Source organism: Aythya ferina (assembly GCF_964211825.1).
Source record: "Aythya ferina genome assembly, chromosome: 1".
Taxonomy (NCBI): Eukaryota; Metazoa; Chordata; class Aves; order Anseriformes; family Anatidae; genus Aythya; species Aythya ferina.
Window position 1 is genome coordinate 149,798,007 of NC_140296.1, and position 21,136 is coordinate 149,819,142.

The 21,136-nt window shown below is 46.9% G+C and overlaps 1 protein-coding gene across 1 annotated transcript in view; it reads right to left on the reverse strand.

Annotated features, from left to right (window-relative positions):
* The window catches only part of NUAK1 (NUAK family kinase 1), a 48,125-nt gene extending 35,480 nt beyond the window's left edge, over positions 1-12,645 (reverse strand). The window contains exon 1 of the mRNA XM_084537812.1: positions 12,287-12,645. Coding sequence (XP_084393938.1) covers positions 12,287-12,616 — 330 coding nt within the window. The 5' untranslated portion in view covers positions 12,617-12,645. The remainder of the gene's footprint in view (positions 1-12,286) is intronic.
* Between the last annotated feature and the right edge of the window lie 8,491 nt (positions 12,646-21,136).

Sequence of the window (21,136 nt, forward strand, 5' to 3'; positions counted from 1 at the left end):
TTGCTACAAGAGAAGTGCGAAACTACAGGCAGTTGTTATAAGCAGTTACGGGGAGCAGTTACCTTGGAGGGGAGAAGCAGCAAACCGCTTTGCGTTTATTTTTAAAGAAAGGGATGGAAAGCTTTTGGCAAACTCCCCCAGCCCGCGCGATCTCCAGGACTGTTGCCCCCTTCTTCAACACGCACAAACACCTTTTTTGGCCTGCGCTTTGGCTGGGGTCAGTCAAACGAGGGAGAGTTAGCACTCGGCTTTCTGGGGTCCCCGTGCCAAAAGCGAAGTTGTTAGGTAGTGCAGCAGCAGCAGCGCAGGCTTCCCGCTTCACCCTGCCAGCGACCTTCGCACAGACTTGGATGTACCACCTTCCTCCGAGTGAGGAGCAATTCCCTCTCACGCTGCTCAGGCCAGAAATTCATCGCAGCAAATACCACAAATCATGTCGTACTGAGCAGAACTATTAAAGCAGTGCTGCACAACGTGAATTGCTGTCCACAAGGGACCGGAGCGAAAGACTGCCTAACCCACTTTGTTTAACTTTTTACTTAAACAATCCTGAAAGGGGAAGCTGCATCGCTACTCTGGAAATTACAACTTTCATCTCATTTGAGCCGTGCATTCCTCAGCTAAACTGCAGAAATAATTTAAGAACAGACACCCAAATAAAACTCTGTTCAACATTTCCTACATTTCCTGGAAGTATAGCACCTCTGATGTCGCAAAATAAAAGCGGGCTTGTTAATTTAGGTTCAAGTTAGGTTCAAGTTCTTCCAGTAGCCCCAACAAACGCTAATGTCAGGCTAATTGTGCGGATATCACCGGTTTTGCGTTTTCACATTCCTCAAAGCAACAGCATGCAACACCACTGTACCGTCAATCACTTCCAGCTCAACCCTCCACAGCACTTGCACATACTGCATTCATCACTCACTCACGCCGCGTTGTCTGTGGCAGGAATCCCTGAAAACAGAGTGAGCCGAATTCCCCCTTCACGCTGCTTTCTCCAAGCTTGCTTTAATGGGCACGCTGCTGCTCATGAGGTGCCAACATTTACTGCATTGTTTAAACATTGTTTAGAGTTTTGCTGGGTAGATAAGAAGAATAACTTGGGTGTGCAGTAAAACAAAGATAGAGCTGTTTGTGCCAAACATTCGGTTTATGGCAATACTTCATAGGAATTATTCCCTACAACAACTGAACTGTCATATCCTACAACTACATCCCAGGCAACCTCCCAGCTGAGCTCACTAAGGCTGCTGTCTGATGTGCTCTACATACAAACACCCAGCGCTACCCAGATGTTCTCTATGTAAAACATTTGGTTTGAAACACGCAGCACTTCTTTCCAAAAAGCCATTACATTTGTTTAATGGACTCACACAGTTCAACTAAAATATCCTGGAGCAGACATTTGACTGCAACTCTACTCTACAAGCCCCATCTGCAAAAAGAAAAAAGAAAGAAAAAGTAAATGAGAATGCTTTACATGATTTATGCTGTCTTTATGATCAGCCAGTTCATAAAATACAAGCTCTGCTCTACAGACAATAACACAAATTGCTTTCAAGTGCATTGTTTAGTCCTTGCCTGTGTTAAACAACTATTTCAATTGAAACAAAGGGCCAAATTCTACTCTTCGGTTTACAACAGTGTTAATGTAACCGAGAGCAGCATTTCACCCACGACATCACAAGGGATGCGAGTTTTTTTTTTATGCTCCAAGTGAGTGAGTAATGATATCCAATAACGATAACCAGTTACATTCACGGCTGCAGAGTTTTCTTTTCATCCGAGAGAGGCTGGAAGGAGGCTGAAGTACAGAATGAAATTCCTTTCCCTGACGAATTCCTCACGAGTGACAGGCAATCCACAACGAAGCATTTCATCGGTCCCATTAGACTGTGTTGTCATAATGAGATGCCAGACAGGATGAACTGGGAGAATACACTTGCTTCACCTGGCAGAAAGCTCTCAAATTGTACGCAGAAAAAAATTCCTGTTGTTGAAAAAGAGGGCTGGTCCCTGGCCCAGATGTAAGCACGATGTGCTGCCTAGCTGAAGGCCTGTGCTCCTCCCGGGTCTAAAGGACTTGCTGTGGTACCCAGCAGGGACCAAGCACCAAGGCACAGCAGCTGGAAGGCTTTGGAAAAAGTGTCACCAACCCCTCTGCTGTGTGACCGCAGCCATGACAAGAGGACCTTGGTCAATGAGCCATCTTTCTGAGGCATAAGAGGCTGTACACACAGAAGAAAGAGCCAGGCCTGGCCCAGTGATGAAGCTGTAGCCCACCTCGGTTTCTTTGTGCCTCTGCCACAGACCTGCTGGGTGACCTGAGGGAAACCATCCAACACCCTTGGTGCTCGAAGCATCAAGCTATGGCAATGCACCCCTGCAGGAGACGGACCCGCAGAGGCCTGCTTCTGTATTTCTCCCCTTTTCAGCACCCAAGGGCAGTAAACACTGCGAGGGAAGGAAGCCTGTGCTTGGCACTACTGCACCCACCATGGGCATTGCCTGAAGCACAGGGCTGGCCCACCCAGCCCAGCTAAGCTGGTGCAGCACCAAAATGCAGATATCACCTCATCTCCTCTTTGGGAAAATGGACAGAGTGAGTCTACGTACTGACAGAGCCATGGTGAGGCTATGGCAGGCTGTGAGGTGCTCCGACAGCCGCTTGATGAACAGCATGCAAAAGCCCAGCAAGAAACAGAGATAAGGGAAAGGCTGACTACACGAAAGGAAAAGGCAGCATAGTGTAAAGGACACTGCATGACTCATGTAGAGGCCTGGTTAAAAATGGGAGGGCAATGTGGAAGCCTCTTGGTTGTATCCCTGTAAGGTCAGCTAGGCCCAAGCCAAACTGATTGGTATCAGAACTGAGGGAATGGTAAAAATTGCTAAGAAGTGCATCTAAGCTCCCCCCAAAATCCAGTTGACAGTTACAATCACAAGTCAAGTGTCAAGTGTGGATAGCAGCCCAGATGTCCTGCTTGTTAATGAATGCTGAATACTCTGCTCAGCAGCTTTGCCTTCTGGCAGGTTTTGCAGGCGTTTTGCCTTGTGCTGTTGCGCAGCTCTCCCATGCTCCAGGCTGTGTGGTGCTGCAGCACTCAGCACCAGAGAGGCTGCACCCTCCCGTCACCCACCAAAGACTTATTTTGCCTATGCTGAAGTATTTGGGTATGAGCCACGGTCCTGCTGAGGACACCGCCACACCAGGCGTCCCTCAAGCTCTCCAGATAACTGGTGGCAGGGTGGCACTCGCACCCTGTCCCAGCCAAATGTCACATGAGCAGTGACCAGGTTTGATCCACGCAGAACACAATGGCAAAAATAAGCAAATAAATGACAACCCCAAACTCCTGCCTCCAGAGCTGTTTTTTTTTTAACAAATGCCTTGTCATCTTTTCCTGTTAAATGTGTGTGCGAAAGACTTAATCTTCTTGTATCAATGACAACAAAGCACTGTTGCCTACGCCAAATGTTCATCTCTTTTTTTTTTTTTTTTTTTTTTTAGAAAAAAAACAAAAGGAACATTTGTTCAGTATGACAAGGTTTGGGCAGGTATTTTTATCCAACCTCCATTGCTAACTCTTGTGGTCAGTACCATGAAAAATACTCATGATCACTTCTTAAATTAGATTTGTCTCTAAAATAAAGGGAGATATCATTCATCATCAGGGAGTTTGTGGAGATTAGAAATTGTAACAGAGATGAAATGTCCTCGTTTGCATGGGAAACATGATATGTGGGCTCTGTGATTTCCATCTACGTCACGGCCCATATCTTTCTGATCCATCCATGAACGGCTAAATTTTAGCCATGCAATGGTATCTTTTCACAGAAACAACAGATTTTTATTTAAGTTTAATATCCCTTAACTACTGTCTTTATTCCAAGGCAGTGCTGCTTAAACCCAAACACGCTGACTCAGCTCTCTGACACAGTGAGACATTAGCATAATTGCAAGCCCCTCGAGCAGCCAGACCTCAGAACAAAGACATTTGGCTCCTCCAGCGATTCTGCTTAAGTCGTCCCATATGCCAGCAGCAGGGCCAGGGCAGCTGAAGGGCTCTGGGTTTAGCAGAGAGATGGCCAGCCCGGTGCAGGAAGCCTCCCTATCACCACCCAGTATCGCAGGTGGCCTAACACCAACGTGCCTTCATCCCTCTGCGGCTGCCCTGTCTGCTTGGGCCTGGCACAGACTGTGTGGGGCCAGGGAGGGTGGCCGGGATGAAGAGGAGGATGAGGAGAGGGTTGTGTCATCAGTGGAGCTGAGGTGAGATGGAAACGCAGCAAGGGAGGTGGGAAGGCTGAGAAGATAGCCCAAGACTGATGGTCGCACGTTAAGTGGAGCAACATGCGCTGTCTTCTTACAGACATTTTTGGGCTAGCCTCTAGGAGCTGCTGGAGTGGATTCTGCAGCATTCAAATTACTTATGCACCGCAAGACCTGCATTTGTTTTGAGATTTTGCATGCACCCAGAGATGGCCAAGAGTATTTTGAACATACCAGCCATGCCAACCCCTCCCTCTTTCCAAAGCTGCTGCGTTGCTGTTCTGTCGCTGTTGTTGTTGTTTTAAATTAAAGGAAACACCCATTAAAATATTTTATTATTTTCCTCTGTCTGCAAGAACAGAGCCTGAAAAAAAAGTCACACTTGAGCAAGATCCAGAACTTGCAACCAGCCGTGGGCCAGTGACAGTTTTAAGGGCTGATGTCTTGTAAAGCACCAAGGCTAGTAGCAAATCCCACCTGCCTTCGGAGAGTTAAGGCACTGCAAGTATTAATACTGTGTATGGGCTTAACAGGATGAACTGAGGGTTGGTTCATGGTGTTCTGTTTGAAACAGAAAATATATGAGAGCATTAAAACAGCGTAAGAGCAATGGATGGCTACGATCTCGCCCCCTCCCCACATCCCCCAGTGCAACATGCAGCAAAGGTTACAGGAGGGCCCCCACATCTATTGAACATCTGGCATTTTTGGTGTGGGTCCAGGATGTTTGATCAGGATGGCCAGACACCGTCGACTCATGGAATATCTCACCCAGCCCCCTAGCGTTCAAAGGTCTAGGATCCTCTAATTTATACAATGTACCATGTTGCCTGTGAAGACATGGTGATAAATACATTCTGTTTAAAAGCAGATACTTCTCAAATCATAACTTGCAGATGCTCAAAGTCTTTCATGTGGGTAAGACAAATGAGAGCCATAGAGACTGATTTTGTAGCCAGGGAGTGCAGGAAGCAACAGCAGGAGAACACTATTGAAAGCCTGGATACACTTATGGCTTTAATGAATTGGTCATCAAATATAACAGCACACATATGCAGTTTTTACCTTGCTTTGTAGTTCGCTCCCCGCCCCCCCTGGCTATTCCCCATATATCTAGCAAAGTGGAAATTATTTCGAGTTTAGTTTATTAAGTGGACACACATGGTACCCACATCTGGTGGAAGAGATTTGAGGAAAATGCTGACAAATGTAATTTGCATATTTACAAAGAGACCTTTTCATGCGAGACATTTCCTCCGACATACCAGCCATGCCAAGTACAGTGACCCATCAAGGGCTAACACCAGGAGCATTTTCTATAAAATGGCAGGTGCACGTCTGGGCGATTTGGGCAGGACGCAAGCAAGAGACGAGACCAATGCTCTCTGTAGCATCAGCTGGCACTGGAGCAGAAAACATACGGTTTTGGTCCCACTTTACATAGGTAGAGTGTAGAAGACAACACTGTCCTTCTGTGAGGAACATGTCTGTTCAGATGGAGGAGATGCTCTGGTGTCGGCATCCTGGTTTGTGCAGATATAGAGGGGTCCTGAGCATGGTACAGGAGGCTGAGACCTAAATCTTAGTGGAGGACTTGTTAGTGTTAGGTCAGAGGTTGGACTCGACGATCTTGAGGTCTCTTCCAACCTAGAAATTCTGTGATTCTGTGATCAGGGCAATGCCCTCATCAAAGCCAACAGCAGCAGCCAGTTTGTGAATCCTTGGCATGTGGGCACTGGAAATGCATCCCATATGGTCTGCACTTGGATCATCATGGCTTGACACACATTGGCCTGCCCACGTTGAAGACTGATGTATCAGAGGTTGGACTAGGTGATCTTGGAGGTCTCTTCCAACCTAAGTGACTGATTCTGTGATCTTTTTTAACCCACCTGGGGCATTCCTCCTTGGCGCTGCTTGGCCACCACATGCCCCCTCCAGATTCTTCAGCCCAGCAAAGGCTCTCCAGCTATTTATTTACCAGACAAAACACAGACTAACTACGATTACAGTTCTGCAAAGAATAAACAATTGCTCGCAAGAACTGCACATTCCACACGTTTTATTCAACATGTATGACCCCAAACTACAGTATATACAATAATTGTCTCCACATGGCAAATCCGCATTGTGGTTCTTAAAAAATAATAATAATTTTTAAAACACATGCCACCAAAAAACACAGTATATTTTATCCATATCTAATGAAAGACTTTCTACAAGCAATTTCCATTCTGTTGCATTCTCTAGCATATGGTGCTTTGAAACCATTTGCAATAATGCTTAGGCATTTTACAGTGTTTTGAGCCGAAGGCTGTGCTATAAACATCGGCTCAAATTCTGTTGTGAATTTCACATTTAGTGGGTTCACAATAGGTATGTATCAGGCCAAAACGTGCCCCTGCAGTTAGCCTAACTTCTCTGTACGAAGCAGCATCCTTTCCCAATGGGATGTACTGAGGCAGAGGAAATTGACCTGCCTGAAATTGTCCAATCTAATTAAAAAAAAAAAAAAAAAAAAAAAGCATTTTCTCATGACTCTGTTATTCATTCACCTGTAAGACAGTACAAAATCTTCAAAGGAATTTTACTTGATGCCCATTCAAAGCTCGGAAAGAACATGCTGTTCTTTCATTTGGTAAAAGATTTGACAGGCTAACGCATTCAGATGACCCCTTAGTGGCTAGCCAGACTTTTCAAGCTTTTATATCACTGACCTGCGCTCCTCGGTACGAATCCACCTCTCCAAGGACTGGAGGTGCCTCTCACCTCATGGCCTGCATGCTGTAATCAGCTGTTTCTGTTTGCAGCCCTTGATGTTCAAGTTCATCTTTGACATTTCAGCTACTCAAGTGTTTTTGTGAAGACTGAAGTCATTTTATATAATCAGGTGGCAACTCCTATTGTAATAAACCTACAGTATTCATGGTGAATCATGATTCACCATGATTACTTAATCACTAGATTAAATTTGGTGTTTTTTTCTTCCCTTTAAAATCATTTTCACAGATAATAATTAGGGGTGGTAACAAATAAATTAACAACAAAGCCATGTGCAAGCCCAAATACTGTTTCAAACATTCCAGATCTAGAATTTCCATGACTTTTTTTTTCTTTTTATTATAAAAAAAATTATGAAGGACAACCCAGGTTTCACTAACATGCCTTCAGCACCATGAAAACGTGTCCAGATTTGGTCACATTACGAGTCCCTAAAAAGCACAGTTTTCACCCTTCAAGACGTGCAAACAGTTGGGTTTTGGCACTAGGTTTGTGCAAGGCCCCCGCTCCCACTGGGCAGCGCCTGGCCCCACGTGGCTGCAGAGGTGCACGGATCCCACTGGCAGCTCCCAGCTCCGGCACCATGAGCACGGCCGCGATTTCGGCGCGGGTCACAGCACTGGCACACAGAACAAAGCAAGAGGCAGGAGCACAAGCAGAGTGCAAAGGGGTCGGGAGTGGAGACTGACGCCGAATGTCATACCAGGACAAAAGCCCTGGGTAGGGAGAGCCCAGAAGGAGAGAGTGACGGAGCTCTGCAGGAGGAGGCTGTCATCTGTAGGACCCTGATGTTACGTACACTACGTGGCTGGAAAAAAATCAGGTGTTAGGCTGTGCACTCAAAACGAGCTGATACTTGTGACGGTTTTGGCTTTAATCTGTAAGTTTTTCTTTCTCACGTATAAAACGGGGTAATGATACGAGCCATTGTTACTATTATTCAAGTGTATTATCATAGCTGTGGAAGCCATGTTCACGAACCAGGATCCTGCTGTGCAAAGTACTGTACGAGCACTTCACATCACAGCAGTGCTGTGTAGATACTTCCACCGGTGTCTGCAATAAAGGAAGACATCCTAATAAGAACAACAAAGAGTCTCAAATAAATAAAAATAAACAGCCTCAGATTTGGACATCATTCTGCAGAGGATGCATACTGAAGGATCAAGATAAAAATCTGTATGGAGTTGTGACCCAGGTGCCAAATGAAGCAGTTCTCAGGAAAAAAAATGGAAGTATAACGTCATTAAAGCTGGTGAGATAATTCACATACCTAAGAGGGAAGAGAGGAATACCAACATTTTCTGTTTGTGGGGAGTTTGTCTTTGCAACATGAACGTGATTTTAACATGGATTTTTATTGACTAGAAGAGTTCAGTTCGTGATAGGTACTTGAAGGCAGTGGACAGCCACCGTCCTCCTCACAGCATCAGCAAAACAGGGAAGGGAATTGGGACAAGTGCTCCACCATCCCTGACGACTCACGAGCACACTTTTACCTTATCTGGAACCCTTAAAAAACCACACCCCAACAAGCAAGCAGCTGAGCAGCAGACAAAGCGTTAATTCCTGACATGACAGAGCTGTCATTGCTGGTGCTCATGTTTTGCTTTTGTAGTAACACACAGAAATAAAGGCAGCGAAGCACAGGTCCTGCTTTCATGTAATCTGCTTCTCTCACATGGTTTCCAAGCCCTGCACAACTCTCCGAAATCACCGCAAAGCAGAGCTGTTTCAAAGCAAAGATGTTCACTGGAGTCACAACTGAAAATATTTCTGTTTAGATCTAAAGTTTGTTTTTCTTACTGGATTTTAATTCGGAAACCAACATAATTTGGCAACATCCTTCCACCTGCACTTCTGCGCAGCAGAGAGAAACAGCATGCACCACAAACCGTAACACGCCCGCACAAATATGCGCCGCACGCCTGCTTTTCATGTCGGGCTGCAGCTTGTCATCAATTCCCAAAATAATTAACTTTCTGCAGGAGCGGCTGGAGAAGAATAGTGCTTCCTCCACCTGCTGGTGAGGAAGAAGAAAAGATGCCCTGGCTCAGAAGGGAGAGAGGAGGCCCCTGCAGCTGCTCCCCATTGCCTCCCTCGTGCAGCCTAAGGAAAGAGAGGGAGAAAAGCTCATAGATCTTGCAATGGGGAAAATCATCCTGCAAGAAGAACTTGCTCCAGCCAAACCTTTCGGCCACCGAGGAGCCCAGCAGTGTCGTCCTTCGCACACCACGCAGGGGATCGGCCGGAGGTGGTCGATGCACAGCTTATCTAATGCTGACATAAGTGTAGCTGGGGATTTCTTGGCTAGCAAAGCCCGAATACACACCGTGAACAAAAGCTCAGTTCTTTGCTTTAACATGTGCAAGATGACAAGTGGAGAAAACACCCACAGAAATGTCAACGTGAGTGTCACTTCACAGGCCTGAAATATCTTCTCTTCATCCCTACACTCACTAACAGGTGCCTTAATTTAAAATATCATAAGTTACACGGTGCGTACTGAGCCAGTACTAATGAAGGAAATCTTGCTGGCGAAATTAGGCACCTCGTACGTCATGCGGTGGGCATTATTTTAACGGCTTCGTGCAGCACGCAGCACTGTCTGCAGTCACTCTGGTAACTAGTACACAAATGTACCTAAGTTGTTTCCAATAACAAACGACATACATATCGTGCAAGCTACCCTGGAGCTTTATGGCAGGAAACTTTACAATCACGTTTCACTGAGCTAAGAGGAAAGACAAAGAAACTACACCAATTTGAATGAACCTGTAAGCCTGTTAATAAGTAACAAATACTACTTCCATTCTAGCCAACAGCAATCCTGCAACGGCACAAGAGGAGAGCACACACGTACCTCAGACTGAACCGTCTTCGCACCTTGGCTTTACTTCATTAACTCACATTTGCCAATTTCTATTTCCCTCATGAGCTGTTTATTGTTGCCATATGGATGACAACAAACCCAGTGCTCGTGTTTCACATTAAGAGCCCAGCTAATCATGCAAATATCTTTATGAAACACCATAGAGCAAAAGAGATGTTAACAGACGAGGAAAGTGGAAAGACCAAGCAGGAGAGGGATGGAGAGGGCTGATGACTGGGAACGCAGCGCCGCTTCCACGGTCCAGCTTTGCGATCTGCTACCATACAGCTCCCAATAGCTGCTTAGAAAAGAAAAGATGGTTACCTAAACCAGTAGCAGGACAGGAAGCCAACAGGCTGGACTGCAGCGACCTTGGGACTGCAGCTACCTGGCCGCTGGTTGTCAGACAGCTTGCAGTGGAAGCGGTGCTGGGAGCAGTGTCGGCTGCAGCGCTCTCTCCTGCATCCCCTGCTGGACACCCGGCCACAGCCAGGCCAACCTGCTCGCTCATGCTGCCAGTGCTGGCCACTAATAAGATCACAGGAGAGGAATGGGAAGAAAAGGAGAGAAAAAAACAAAGGGAAGCTCTGCGCCTCTCTGAGCAGTCATCCTGCCAGCGCTTCTGTCTCATCCTCGGAGAGCCACCAGTGCTCAGCGCAACAGCCAGACAGGAAAACCGTCAGAAAGCAAGAAGCGTTTTCTGCTCCCTTAGGTCTGGCTGGATTCCCAACAACTAGCTTTTATTCTGTAAACAGACAAAATGTGGATATTTTACATACACTCGCAGATGTTAAAGTTCAAACAGACACGTTGCGCCACAACTTGCCTGTAGACTAGTTAATAATTATGAAGTGCCACACGCCAAGGGTTATATTACTGTAGTATAAAACTAACACCCCTGCGAGGATTTGTTTAGCTTCTACATACCAGCTGATAGAGCAAGTGTAACGTTTTTATGGCATCTAAGATCACAGTGGTATTTTGATTTCCACTCTCTCCATTTCGAGGTGGCATTAGCCATATAAATTCAGTTCAGACCACATCACTGAAGTACCTTTAGCTATAGAGCTGAAGAGCTTGAGAATAGCAAAGGACAAGAAGACCACAGGTGCGCTGTTAACTTAGACACGCATCCATGCTACATCCTTTCCTCAGCAAGGACCCTTCACAAAACCAAATCCCATTGACAATACAGTCAATATTTTCTAATTGATCGACTCTTTTAAAATGATTTTTTGGATGTATTCTCTTATTTACTGTATCACGTAATGAAACTCATAAATTATCTGCTTACGGAATAATAGTAAATAATATAGCCCTGGAGCTTTTGTTAGCCTGACGCTGTAAAACAGCCAAGGCAGCAGACTTTAAAAATCATATACTTGGAGTGAGCATGTGCAGAGATGTCCATCTCTGGTTTCTCTTTAGCCAGCCTCCAAATGAGCTAATAAACTGAAAGCATACATGATATGACTCCACAGCTTGGCTGAAACCTCATTTTCACTGTCGACACAAAGATATTCAGTTGCAAAGTAAATGTCTCTTATTAAAGCCGCTGCATCTGCAATTCCTTTTGCTGTTTTACAGTTGCCTCTGCCTCTGGGTGTGTGTTGAGCTCCCAGACAAGCGAAACAGAGAGACAAGTGAGACAAAACCTGTAATGTCACTAGGGAAATGCCTCGGTTTTAGATGAAGTCTGGTGAAAACTCAATTAGTCTCCTTCATATGAAAAGCTGCGCGAGGACCTCTTTGGAAAAGCGTCTATTTCTCTGGGCAGCCCTTGTCCTCCGAGGGCGCTTACATGTTTCAGCAGAGGGAAAATGCCAATAACTCTGGCTAACCTGTGCGTTTCTTCATTTTCGTGCTAAGAAACGCTGCAGCTGAGTTTCTGCAGGACAGCCTCCGGGCTGCTGCAAGCCTCGAGCCAGCCGGCACAACCGAGCAGTGAGACGGGTCGTAAAAACCAACGGGGCTGGGGTTGCAGTCCCCGTGGTGGTTTTTTTAGGTGTCAGCAAAGTTTGGGTCACTACAGCAGGACTGCACGAGGGCGGCTCTGGCCGATGTTTGCCATCCTGACAGGACTGAGAGCTGCTCTGGCCAGCCGGGAGCGTGACAGGTTTCGCGGATTTCCACTTGGGAAAGGAATCACCGTGCACGGGAGGGACGCGTGTAAGAGCCAAACACGAGCAGCAAGCCACCCTGATTTTTTTTTTCCAATAACAACACATCAATTTAAACGCCCTGATGCCTTATTCCAGCACCACCCCAGCACCCAAAACGCGGCAGCTTCTACCCCGCGGGCGAAGCCCCGTCCTCACGGGGACCCCCAAAAACATCCCCCCTCCGTCCCCCTTCCTTACCACTCTGCCCGAAAACCGCTCGATGGCCCGCTTGACTTTGCCGTAGGTGCCTTTGCCCAAGGTCTCCTGCAGCTCGTAGCGATGCTTCAGGTTGTGCTTGTGGTGATGCCGCTTCACCCCCTGCTGCTTCCTCGGCCCCGGCGACGGAGCCGGAGCCGGAGCCTCCCCCACCAGCGGCTCCTCCATGGCCGCTGCAGCCCCAGCCCCAGCCCCAAACCCAGCCGCAGCCGCAGCCGCAGCCTCTCCCCCGCCGGGCCCGGAGCCGCAGGAGGAGCAGCGGGGCTGTGCGGGGCTGCTGCTGCCGGGGGCGGCCGCCTCGGCACCCTCCATGCCCGGCGGCGGCGGGCGCGGCTCTGAGCGCCCCGCCGGCCCCGCAGCCGCTGCCTCAGCCCCGCGCCGGCACCATGGGGCGCGGCGGGGCGGGCCGGGAGGCGGGGGCGCCCCGAGCTCCCCTCCCCTTTCCCTGCCGGCCCCGGGGGCGGCCCCTCCGCCCCGGCTCGGCTCGGCTCGGCTCAGCCCGGCTCGGTTCAGCCCCATCGCCCCCCGAGCTCCTCGGCGAGGCCTCGGCCCGCAGGGCGAAGCCCCCGGGAGGGGGGAAGCGGCCCCGCTGTGGGGCGCGGGCACCTGCGGCAGGGTGCCCGGGGGAAGCTGGACCCAATTTAGGTCTGGAAAGTGTGATTTGATGGTTCTCTTTTTTTTTTTTTTCCTTTTTTTTTTTTTTCCAGGACTTTTAGTTTTCCCCGGTAGCCCAACGGGCGAGGGCTTCCTGTAGGGTTTCCATTTCCATGACATGGAGCTCGCCGACAAAACACGGGCACACCCAGCCCCTGCCTGGCCTTGGCAGGGACGGGCGCTGCCAGCCCGCTCCCGGAGCTGTTCTCCTGCAAAAAACCTGCCTGGGTCCCAGCCCCGCTCTGCTTCACGTCCAGGCAGCACAGTGCCAAGGGCGAGAGCTGGCGGGGCCCTCACCTCCACTTTCGGGAGCCTTGAAATGCAAATAAAAGTGTCATTTTTACACTTTTCGTCAATTTGGAGTAAGCCAGTGGTTTCTTCTGCAAAGAGTCCTTGAAAACTTAAACCAACGCAGGCGTATAAAGCAGTGCCAAGGTTGGGATGAGTCAGATGTTTCCTTCAGAACAGCAGCCCTCAAGCCCGCGGCCGTGAAGGTGGATGGCCTCTGTTGGAGGAGTGGGGAATTTGTGTGCAGTGTGATCATTTTGGCATTTTCCAGTGTGTCCCGTTTGCTGGGCAGACTCAAAGGCCTTGACATGAGCCCCCTGGCCCTGTCTCCTCCCCACTGGCTGCCCTTCAGATGCAGGTTACATCAGGGATTGAGCCATAAAGCTAACATGGAGACCCTATGAAATCCCAGGCTAGGCCTCGTGGTTGCAGTGATGTCAAGGCATAACATTTAGGTTTGTCAGAGGAAACTAACCCAGGAGTGTCAAGGTGATGGGATGATATCCAGACGCTGGGTTTGGTGAGGACTTGCTGGGCTCCTCTAGCTCACCGGGCTGGTGGGTAAGGCTGGCCTTCCTCAAGGTTTCTTCCTGAGGTGATAACCAGGAGCATACTTTTCTGAGGCCGCATGCAACATTAGCCCTTATTACTTGATAACTTGAAAACACAAGTTTCTTGGTAATTGCTGTCTCTGCACCTACATTTTAGGATCAGCAGAAGAGCCTGACTGGCTCAAGGCAAGTCTGTCTGCTGCAATATCCTGTTCCTGACAGGAGTCAGCACCACGCTGCACATTTTGAGGAAGGAAGGAAGAATCCTGTAGTGGCCAGAGGGAAGTAATGCCTCCCACACTAGGTTTCTTGATTGTTGAGAGCCAGATATTGGCTTAAGCCCTGGAGCTTGAAATGTAGCATCTCACAGACTGCATCACCTACTGGCTAGTCCGAAGCAGAAAGGGTAAGGGAAGCCTCATTCTCTGTTACTGTACAAAAAAGAGAGAGCTGTGTCCTCCTGTAGTCTCTCCCTTTGCTTTAGTAGTGGAAAGGATGACAAGTCTGTGGCCTTCTCTTTGTTAGAAATAAAACTACATCGGTAGCTTTCATATTTTTCATTTTATTTTAGTGCTCTGAAGTGCTACTGCATTCCTGCCAGCTGGCACAGGATAGAGCAGTGCCTGAGAGAGAGGGAGGTCTGCTCCTGCACCGGCTGCCTTCTGCACCCCCAGTTTGAAATCCACTTACATAGCACTTCTTGAACCGGGGGATTGCCCCCACGAAACCTCTGCACAAAGGAACAGAGGGCAGCACTGCTGCAAGGAGGGATTGGCAGGGGAATGGGCGAGGGAAGGAACAGCACCAAGAAGTAGGAGGGAGCTAGGAGGGCTGGCAACAGAATGGTGCCCTTGTCTGCTGGCAGAAGTGAAGAATTGTCCTGGCACGTGTTCACCTCAACCCAACTTCACTTAAACAGGTTAAATCTGACTTAATCTCGCTGAGTGCTAAGGCTGCAGCAGTCTGTCCAGATGACTGTAACAAGCGCCTGGTGGTTTTGCACGCCTGGTGCAAGCCCAGTTCCCGGCCCAGCTTGGAGCAGCCCGCGTCCTGCAGCAGGACCTGAGCCAGCTGACTGCACCCTGGCTCCATGAGCAGCTCAGGAATGGCTCCGTCCACCCAGAGGCAGCAGGGGACAGTCTCCAGCTGGGTTTGTCTCTCGCTGCCTGGAAGCTCTCTTGGGGTGAACATGGTAGAGCCTGCACCCAGGTCCCTTACATCTCTCGAACAGCTGAAAAGCAATCCCAGTGATGAAAATAGGTTTCATTATGCTATGCTCACAAGCGTTGTTAATATTCCCGAGAGTATTCTCTTTTAACTGCTTGGAAGCGTACACCACCAGTTCCGTAAGGAAATATGTCATGAATCATTGCTATATATTGCGATTGGACAGATACAAGGCATAATGAAATACCAGAAGCTCCAAAATGAAAAATACCAATTTTATAATGGAATAAGCACAGGTACTATGCAGAATTAGAAATAATACTGTTCCTTTCAAATTTCCACGCTCTTAAATGTGAAGCCAGAGGGCATTAAGCAAATTAAATGTATGAATAAAAACTGGGCATAAGAAGCTTTCTGTGCTCATATGCAAGAGCAATGGGAATGGAAAGTAACGACAAATAGAGAAAGCGTATCACTAATATGTGGAAATATTTCATTTTCTGCATATTGTCAGCTTTGCAATCAGCATTATACTTGTCACTACGGGAATAAAAATCACTAGAGAAATATTTAACCAGTGTCCTTCACGACATGTATAAGAATGCCAAGAAGTAAAAATCAGAGAAGACAAGCAAGGCAATGTCAGACTGGATGTAGAAAATCTTAAATAATGGCTTTTTTAGGTAATTTGTATCATTCTAGTTGTTCATGTCACTGTAAAAAATGCAGTGTTTCATTGTTTCTGAAATAAACATTTGGTGAGAATTTCAGCTCTCTGAGTTTGCAGACACCACTAGGGAATTCTTCATTTCTGACATTGTTATTTTATGTAAATGCTTTTCCTTATTCACAAGAAGGAATTGTCCTCCCATTGAAACCAGTAGGCTTCTGCTAACCAGCTTCAAAGGAATAGGATTAGGCTTTAATTTGCAAAACAATATTGGAGGATATGTTGTACCAAATCTAAACTATGCAGATAACCGTAATAATAACAATAAAACCATCGATTTCGGTAGGCTTATCTCCCTTAAGTCGGTGTGAGTAGGAGAAAAATCTTAAAAGATTGGAACATGTCAGCAATATAAATTTATCATAAAACTCAGTACATTTTTAGGATTATTTTTTGCCACGAACTTTCAAAACCACAATTTATTTTGTAGCTGACATAGAGACACTCAGGAAAAAAGGCACCGGCTTAATAACTTTCAGTTAAATCTTGAAGTCTCCTCAAAATGTTTAACACCTAGAATGAAATGTCAGATTCACAGAGCTGATGTTAGTGCCTTCCATGTATTTAGCTGAAAAGAAAAAAAAAATAAGCATGAGATTTCAAAGACGCTTGCTACAAATACTTACTTTATGAACCGAGGCCAGGTACTTGCTGTGCAACAATGATGCCCATTGCAGCACAGCTTGGTGAGATGGTATCATTTAAGCATAAACTGACTTTCTGCTTGTAAGCACTCTTCAGTGTTTATGTGAAGCTATTTTTATAATCATCCTTACAAAGGTAGGCTTCCAAGGGGCTGCTGGAGAACCGAAATAGCTTCTTTAACTGTCCTCTGCAACCTCTCTAGAATGTAAGACACAGGAAAGGGGAGAAATGAGCATTGAAGGGATTCCTGAGTATGATGGACCTGTATCTCTAAAACTAATGTTCTGCTTGCTTAGGTTTCAGCCTGTCTGTTGAGCTGTAGTCAGTGCACAGAGAAACACATCACCAGCGTCTTAAAGTCAATTGAGTTGCTTTGACTGATGCTCAAGCAAAGTGTAGCTTGCTGGTCTAAGCTAAAGTGCTCAGCGCTGCTCAGTCTGCAAATCCAAGGATGACAGAACTGCAAATATTTGGAAGATGCTGGCAGGCAAATCCAGAGGGCACTCTCTCAGCTGAACTTTCTCCTCTGTGTAAGTACACGCTGATAGGGAGCTTTTTGGTCGGATGAAGTGAAAGCATGTTAATGTGCTCCACTCAATGATAGGGATTATCCTTTAGAAAGAGAGGCGGCTGGCATCCATCTGTTTCCTGCAGCAGGTATCTGCATATTATCTGCCCTGACAGATCACATCCAATCCTTGAGATTGCACACTTTATGGAAATTACAGGAATCGTTCAAGTTCAGGATTAAGACTGAAACACTCATTTTCTCTGTAGAAATCCCTGTAAAACTTTACCTTGATGAGCAGTGGGCTTTTGAGGTGTGGCTCAATCAGACAGTCGTGTATCCATGAAACATCTTCCAAAATTCCATTTCCAAGCCTCAGCCTTTGCTTCATCGGCTTTAACTGAGAATTTAGGCAATGACCACGTTACCATTTTTTTCCTGACATTCTGGTTATTACTTCTACGGGTTGGTATGCGCTGTCGGAACATTCACAGCACAGAGGACACCAACCACCAGCTGAATTTACATCTCCAGATCTGAAATTAATTTACATATGCGTGTGTGTGCCTGCATGCTGATGACACACAGAGAATTTTATCCATTTAACATTTGCTTTTCTATACTCAACAGTTCTGCATGATACCTGAAGCTCCCACAGCTATTGCTGCACAGGGGCACCCAACTTCGCTCACAAGTGAGGAGAAACTACTCAAGCTGTGATGGAGAAAAAAATAAAATATAAGGGCTGAGGCCTCAGGTCTCTCCTATTGCAGAATACAGGATATCCAGAAGGATTAAGCACATGCTTTTCCTTCATCTGTTGCTTTTTTGTTGTTGTTGTTCAGCTTAGATACTCTTTCAGTAAAGCTCTGTGATGGCACAAGTGTTTATTATGCTATTTATATATTATTTTTATTAAATAAATGAGCCATACAATTCAAACTACCGGCTTCCCTTCCGCCCACTGAACATTAATCCCTTCAGGATTAAAGTCCACCCACATCAGCAGGCTGCAATAAGGAAACCCAACATTGCAGCTTTCAGCACCACTAGCAGGGAGTCGTGGTGGGCTAGGGTTGCTGGATCGCACATCTCACCGATGCAAACAGCAAAAAAAAAGAAGTGAAAAAAGTAATTAAGTCACTCAACAGCACACTCCCCTCATCACTTCCCTTCTTTGCCCTCAGTTGCCTTCCTTCCGCTGGGTTTTTGTCGATATTTTGAGAGACAAGCTGGCTGTGTTACATCAACCATCAGCACATTGGGCCACATGTACACAGCTGGACCTCAGCCAGGATCGTTTTGCCCACAGCCGGACGTCGCACGTGGGATGAGCACCCTCAGCATCACTTCTCACACACGGATTCTCATGACCAGTTGTCCCCCTGACACCGTTTCGCAACACCTCTGTCACCAGCTTCCCTGACGCAGCGGTGCAGGGGGCGAAGCAAGCGAACCAACTCAACCTTGGGTTTTGGCACTGCAACCCCGAAGCCCTTAGACCTCAGCGGGGCCTGTGGCTTGTGGCGGAAAAGGGTGGAGATGTGCGGCCACGGGTTGGGTTGGGGCAGAGTGGCAGCTGAAGTGGAAAAGGGGAAGTGGTGAGCGAAACGCAGCCCACGTGCTCCCTGACTTGGGGGCATCCTACTGCCGGGCCCCGGCCCGCCTCGGGGAGCTGCACACCACAGGAGCCTTCACCCAGAGATGTTTGTATGGGAATGTCATGGGGAAGCGTGAACTTTTGCTGTCGTGACCCCTTCATCCTGGATGACTCACGGATGAGATGGGGCAGATACATCCCTCCAGGGCTCTGGGATTTCCTGCCCAGTCTGATTGCATCGAGATACAACAGCCACTGGGCAGATCCTACAAGGAGCGGTGTTTTAGCTTTAGTTGTGGCTCCTGCATGGCACATTGCACTGATGCCTGTGCTGAGGAAAACCAAATGCATGTTTTGCACAAGGTGTTTGTGTTGGTGTTGAGGTCTGTGGGTCTGTGTCTGGGTTGTGCAGCTCTTTTCACACAGCTATTAGATGCATAACTGGTTTTCTTGGAAATACAAGGGTAAGGCTATTCTACTAACATAGGATGTAAAAAAAGACATATAAGTATCTTTTTTTTTTTTTCTTATGTATATTTCTTAGAGTGAAGCTTACACACAGGATGTCTTTCTAAAACTGGTGCTGTAGGTGGCATTGATCAGGTTTTGGATGCTCATACCTTTGCATGCCTTCATCTAACCAAGCTTTTCCCAAATATTGTCACTAACCAGCAGTATTTGGGATAATGACAGCAAATCCTGCCCATAATCGATCTTGCCACCACCTCCACACTAGGGATGCTGTCTGGCTCTGAGAGACCACCCCTTGCCCCCACATCCCTCAAAATTCCCCCAAAATGCTGGAATTGGTCTTTGGGTGTGCATCACTGCTCCACTTCATAACTGTGATTCTGTCTGCATTTTTTCTCCGCTGATCATTAGCTTGTCAAAGTCAAAACAATACAAAATTAGAAAACACACTCAGCGCAGGGGCTGCCAGCTTCCTTCAGTTTTATTTTGTTTACTTTTCATTTGTCTGCAGCCACTTCCTGGCTTTGGAAAATAGTGTCATCTATGACTTGTAAATAAAATTAGGTCAAATAATAAAAACTGTTAATGACAGCGTAATCATTTTATGACAAGCAATTACAAAGACATAAATGGAGTATTACAACTTCAGGATGTGTACCAGTGATACAGCACGAGTTCCACGGGAAAGGACAAACCCAGAAACCTGGAGCAGCAAAGTACAGAGCACAGCTAAATGGAAAATGAATCTGTTCACGTACAGAAGCCCAAGGATCTAATATAATCTTCCATTAGATCTTTTTAAACTCGCATCCTTTACGCCTATTTTCTAGCCGAGAGAGCTCTTTAAATCAATAGCAAATTGGCTAAGTGACAAACTTGATCAAAGACTCATTATGCATGAAAATTTCATTTCGCTGCCTAGGGAATTGTGAGGGGGAAGCTTTCATGGCTCCCTGCATATCCTTTGTGCTTCTAAGGCAGCAAAAAATGAACAGTAAATGTCAAAATCCCCGTGGAGGGCATGAAGGAGCAGACGATGCCACCCCAGGAGGACAGTGGCAGCCCCTCTGGCTCCAGCACCATCCTCACTGCTGAGCCCCCAGCAGGGCAAGCGGCACGGCTGGGGTGGGAGGTTAGGGATGGAGAAGGGATGTGCTTGGTATGCTAAAGGGACAGGCCGTTTTATATGGAGCTGGTGCTGGCTGGCCCACACAGCAGCCACCTTTAAGCTTCTCCAGCCCACATTGCGGCCACCTATGGTCACAGCTAAACAAGCCCAAAAAGACAACACAGAACTGAACACAGAACAGAAGAGAAGATGCAGCAACAATCCTGCAGGGAGAAGCAGGGCAATGTATGGGTACCACCAGCTTCTCCATGTCAACACAGAGCACACAACACTTTGGCTAAAGTTGTGCATAGGGAAGAGCTACCTTCCATATCAAGTCCATAGAGGCTTGGAGAGGTTCCTCACTGTCCTCCGTGAGCCGTGGTGAATCAGAAGACCTGGCCCAGTGCCTAAGAACACTTTTAAATTTGTGTCTCCTTATCCCTCCTACAGAACTGGAATACTCTTTCCTGCCTCCCAAGAATTATACAAAAATAAATCTTCTCAGATCTGCAGAAGGCTTTGCTGACACTAATTGTGTTATAAGAGAGAAACAGATTTATTTTCAATGGAACAGGACACTCATTTCTAAAGAACCTTTCTGAAGGTCTGTTACCAAGATGAAAAAGCAACCAATTTTAACAAGAGGAGCAATGTGACCTCTGCATATTTCCCATTGCTTTAACAAGGCCAAATCCTTCTCCCTTTACTTCAGCTTGCACTGATCTCCACAAGGGCTCCGTGCACGGGAGGCTTTGACGGCACCGAAGCCTACAAAGATGACACCAGTTTGGCTGCCCGGGATCAAGCAGATGGTGCTGCAAAACCTCCAGAAATTATGGACCTTCTCCCACCACCACCATGATACCACTTGAAGTCTGTCTGATTCTTCCTACTTAAAAAAAATAAAACAAATACAAAATAGTGCTGGATCATTGGGGAAAGCAAGCAAATGTACCATGTAACATGCTCATTTTCAAATGGGTGAGTTCTCGTGGGGTGCCCCCTCTCCTGCAATTTTCAGCTCTGTTGGAACCGTGTAGATCACATACGTGATAGAGGGAAATGATTTAAACACACATTTAGTGGAGAAATACGATAGGTGGTTTC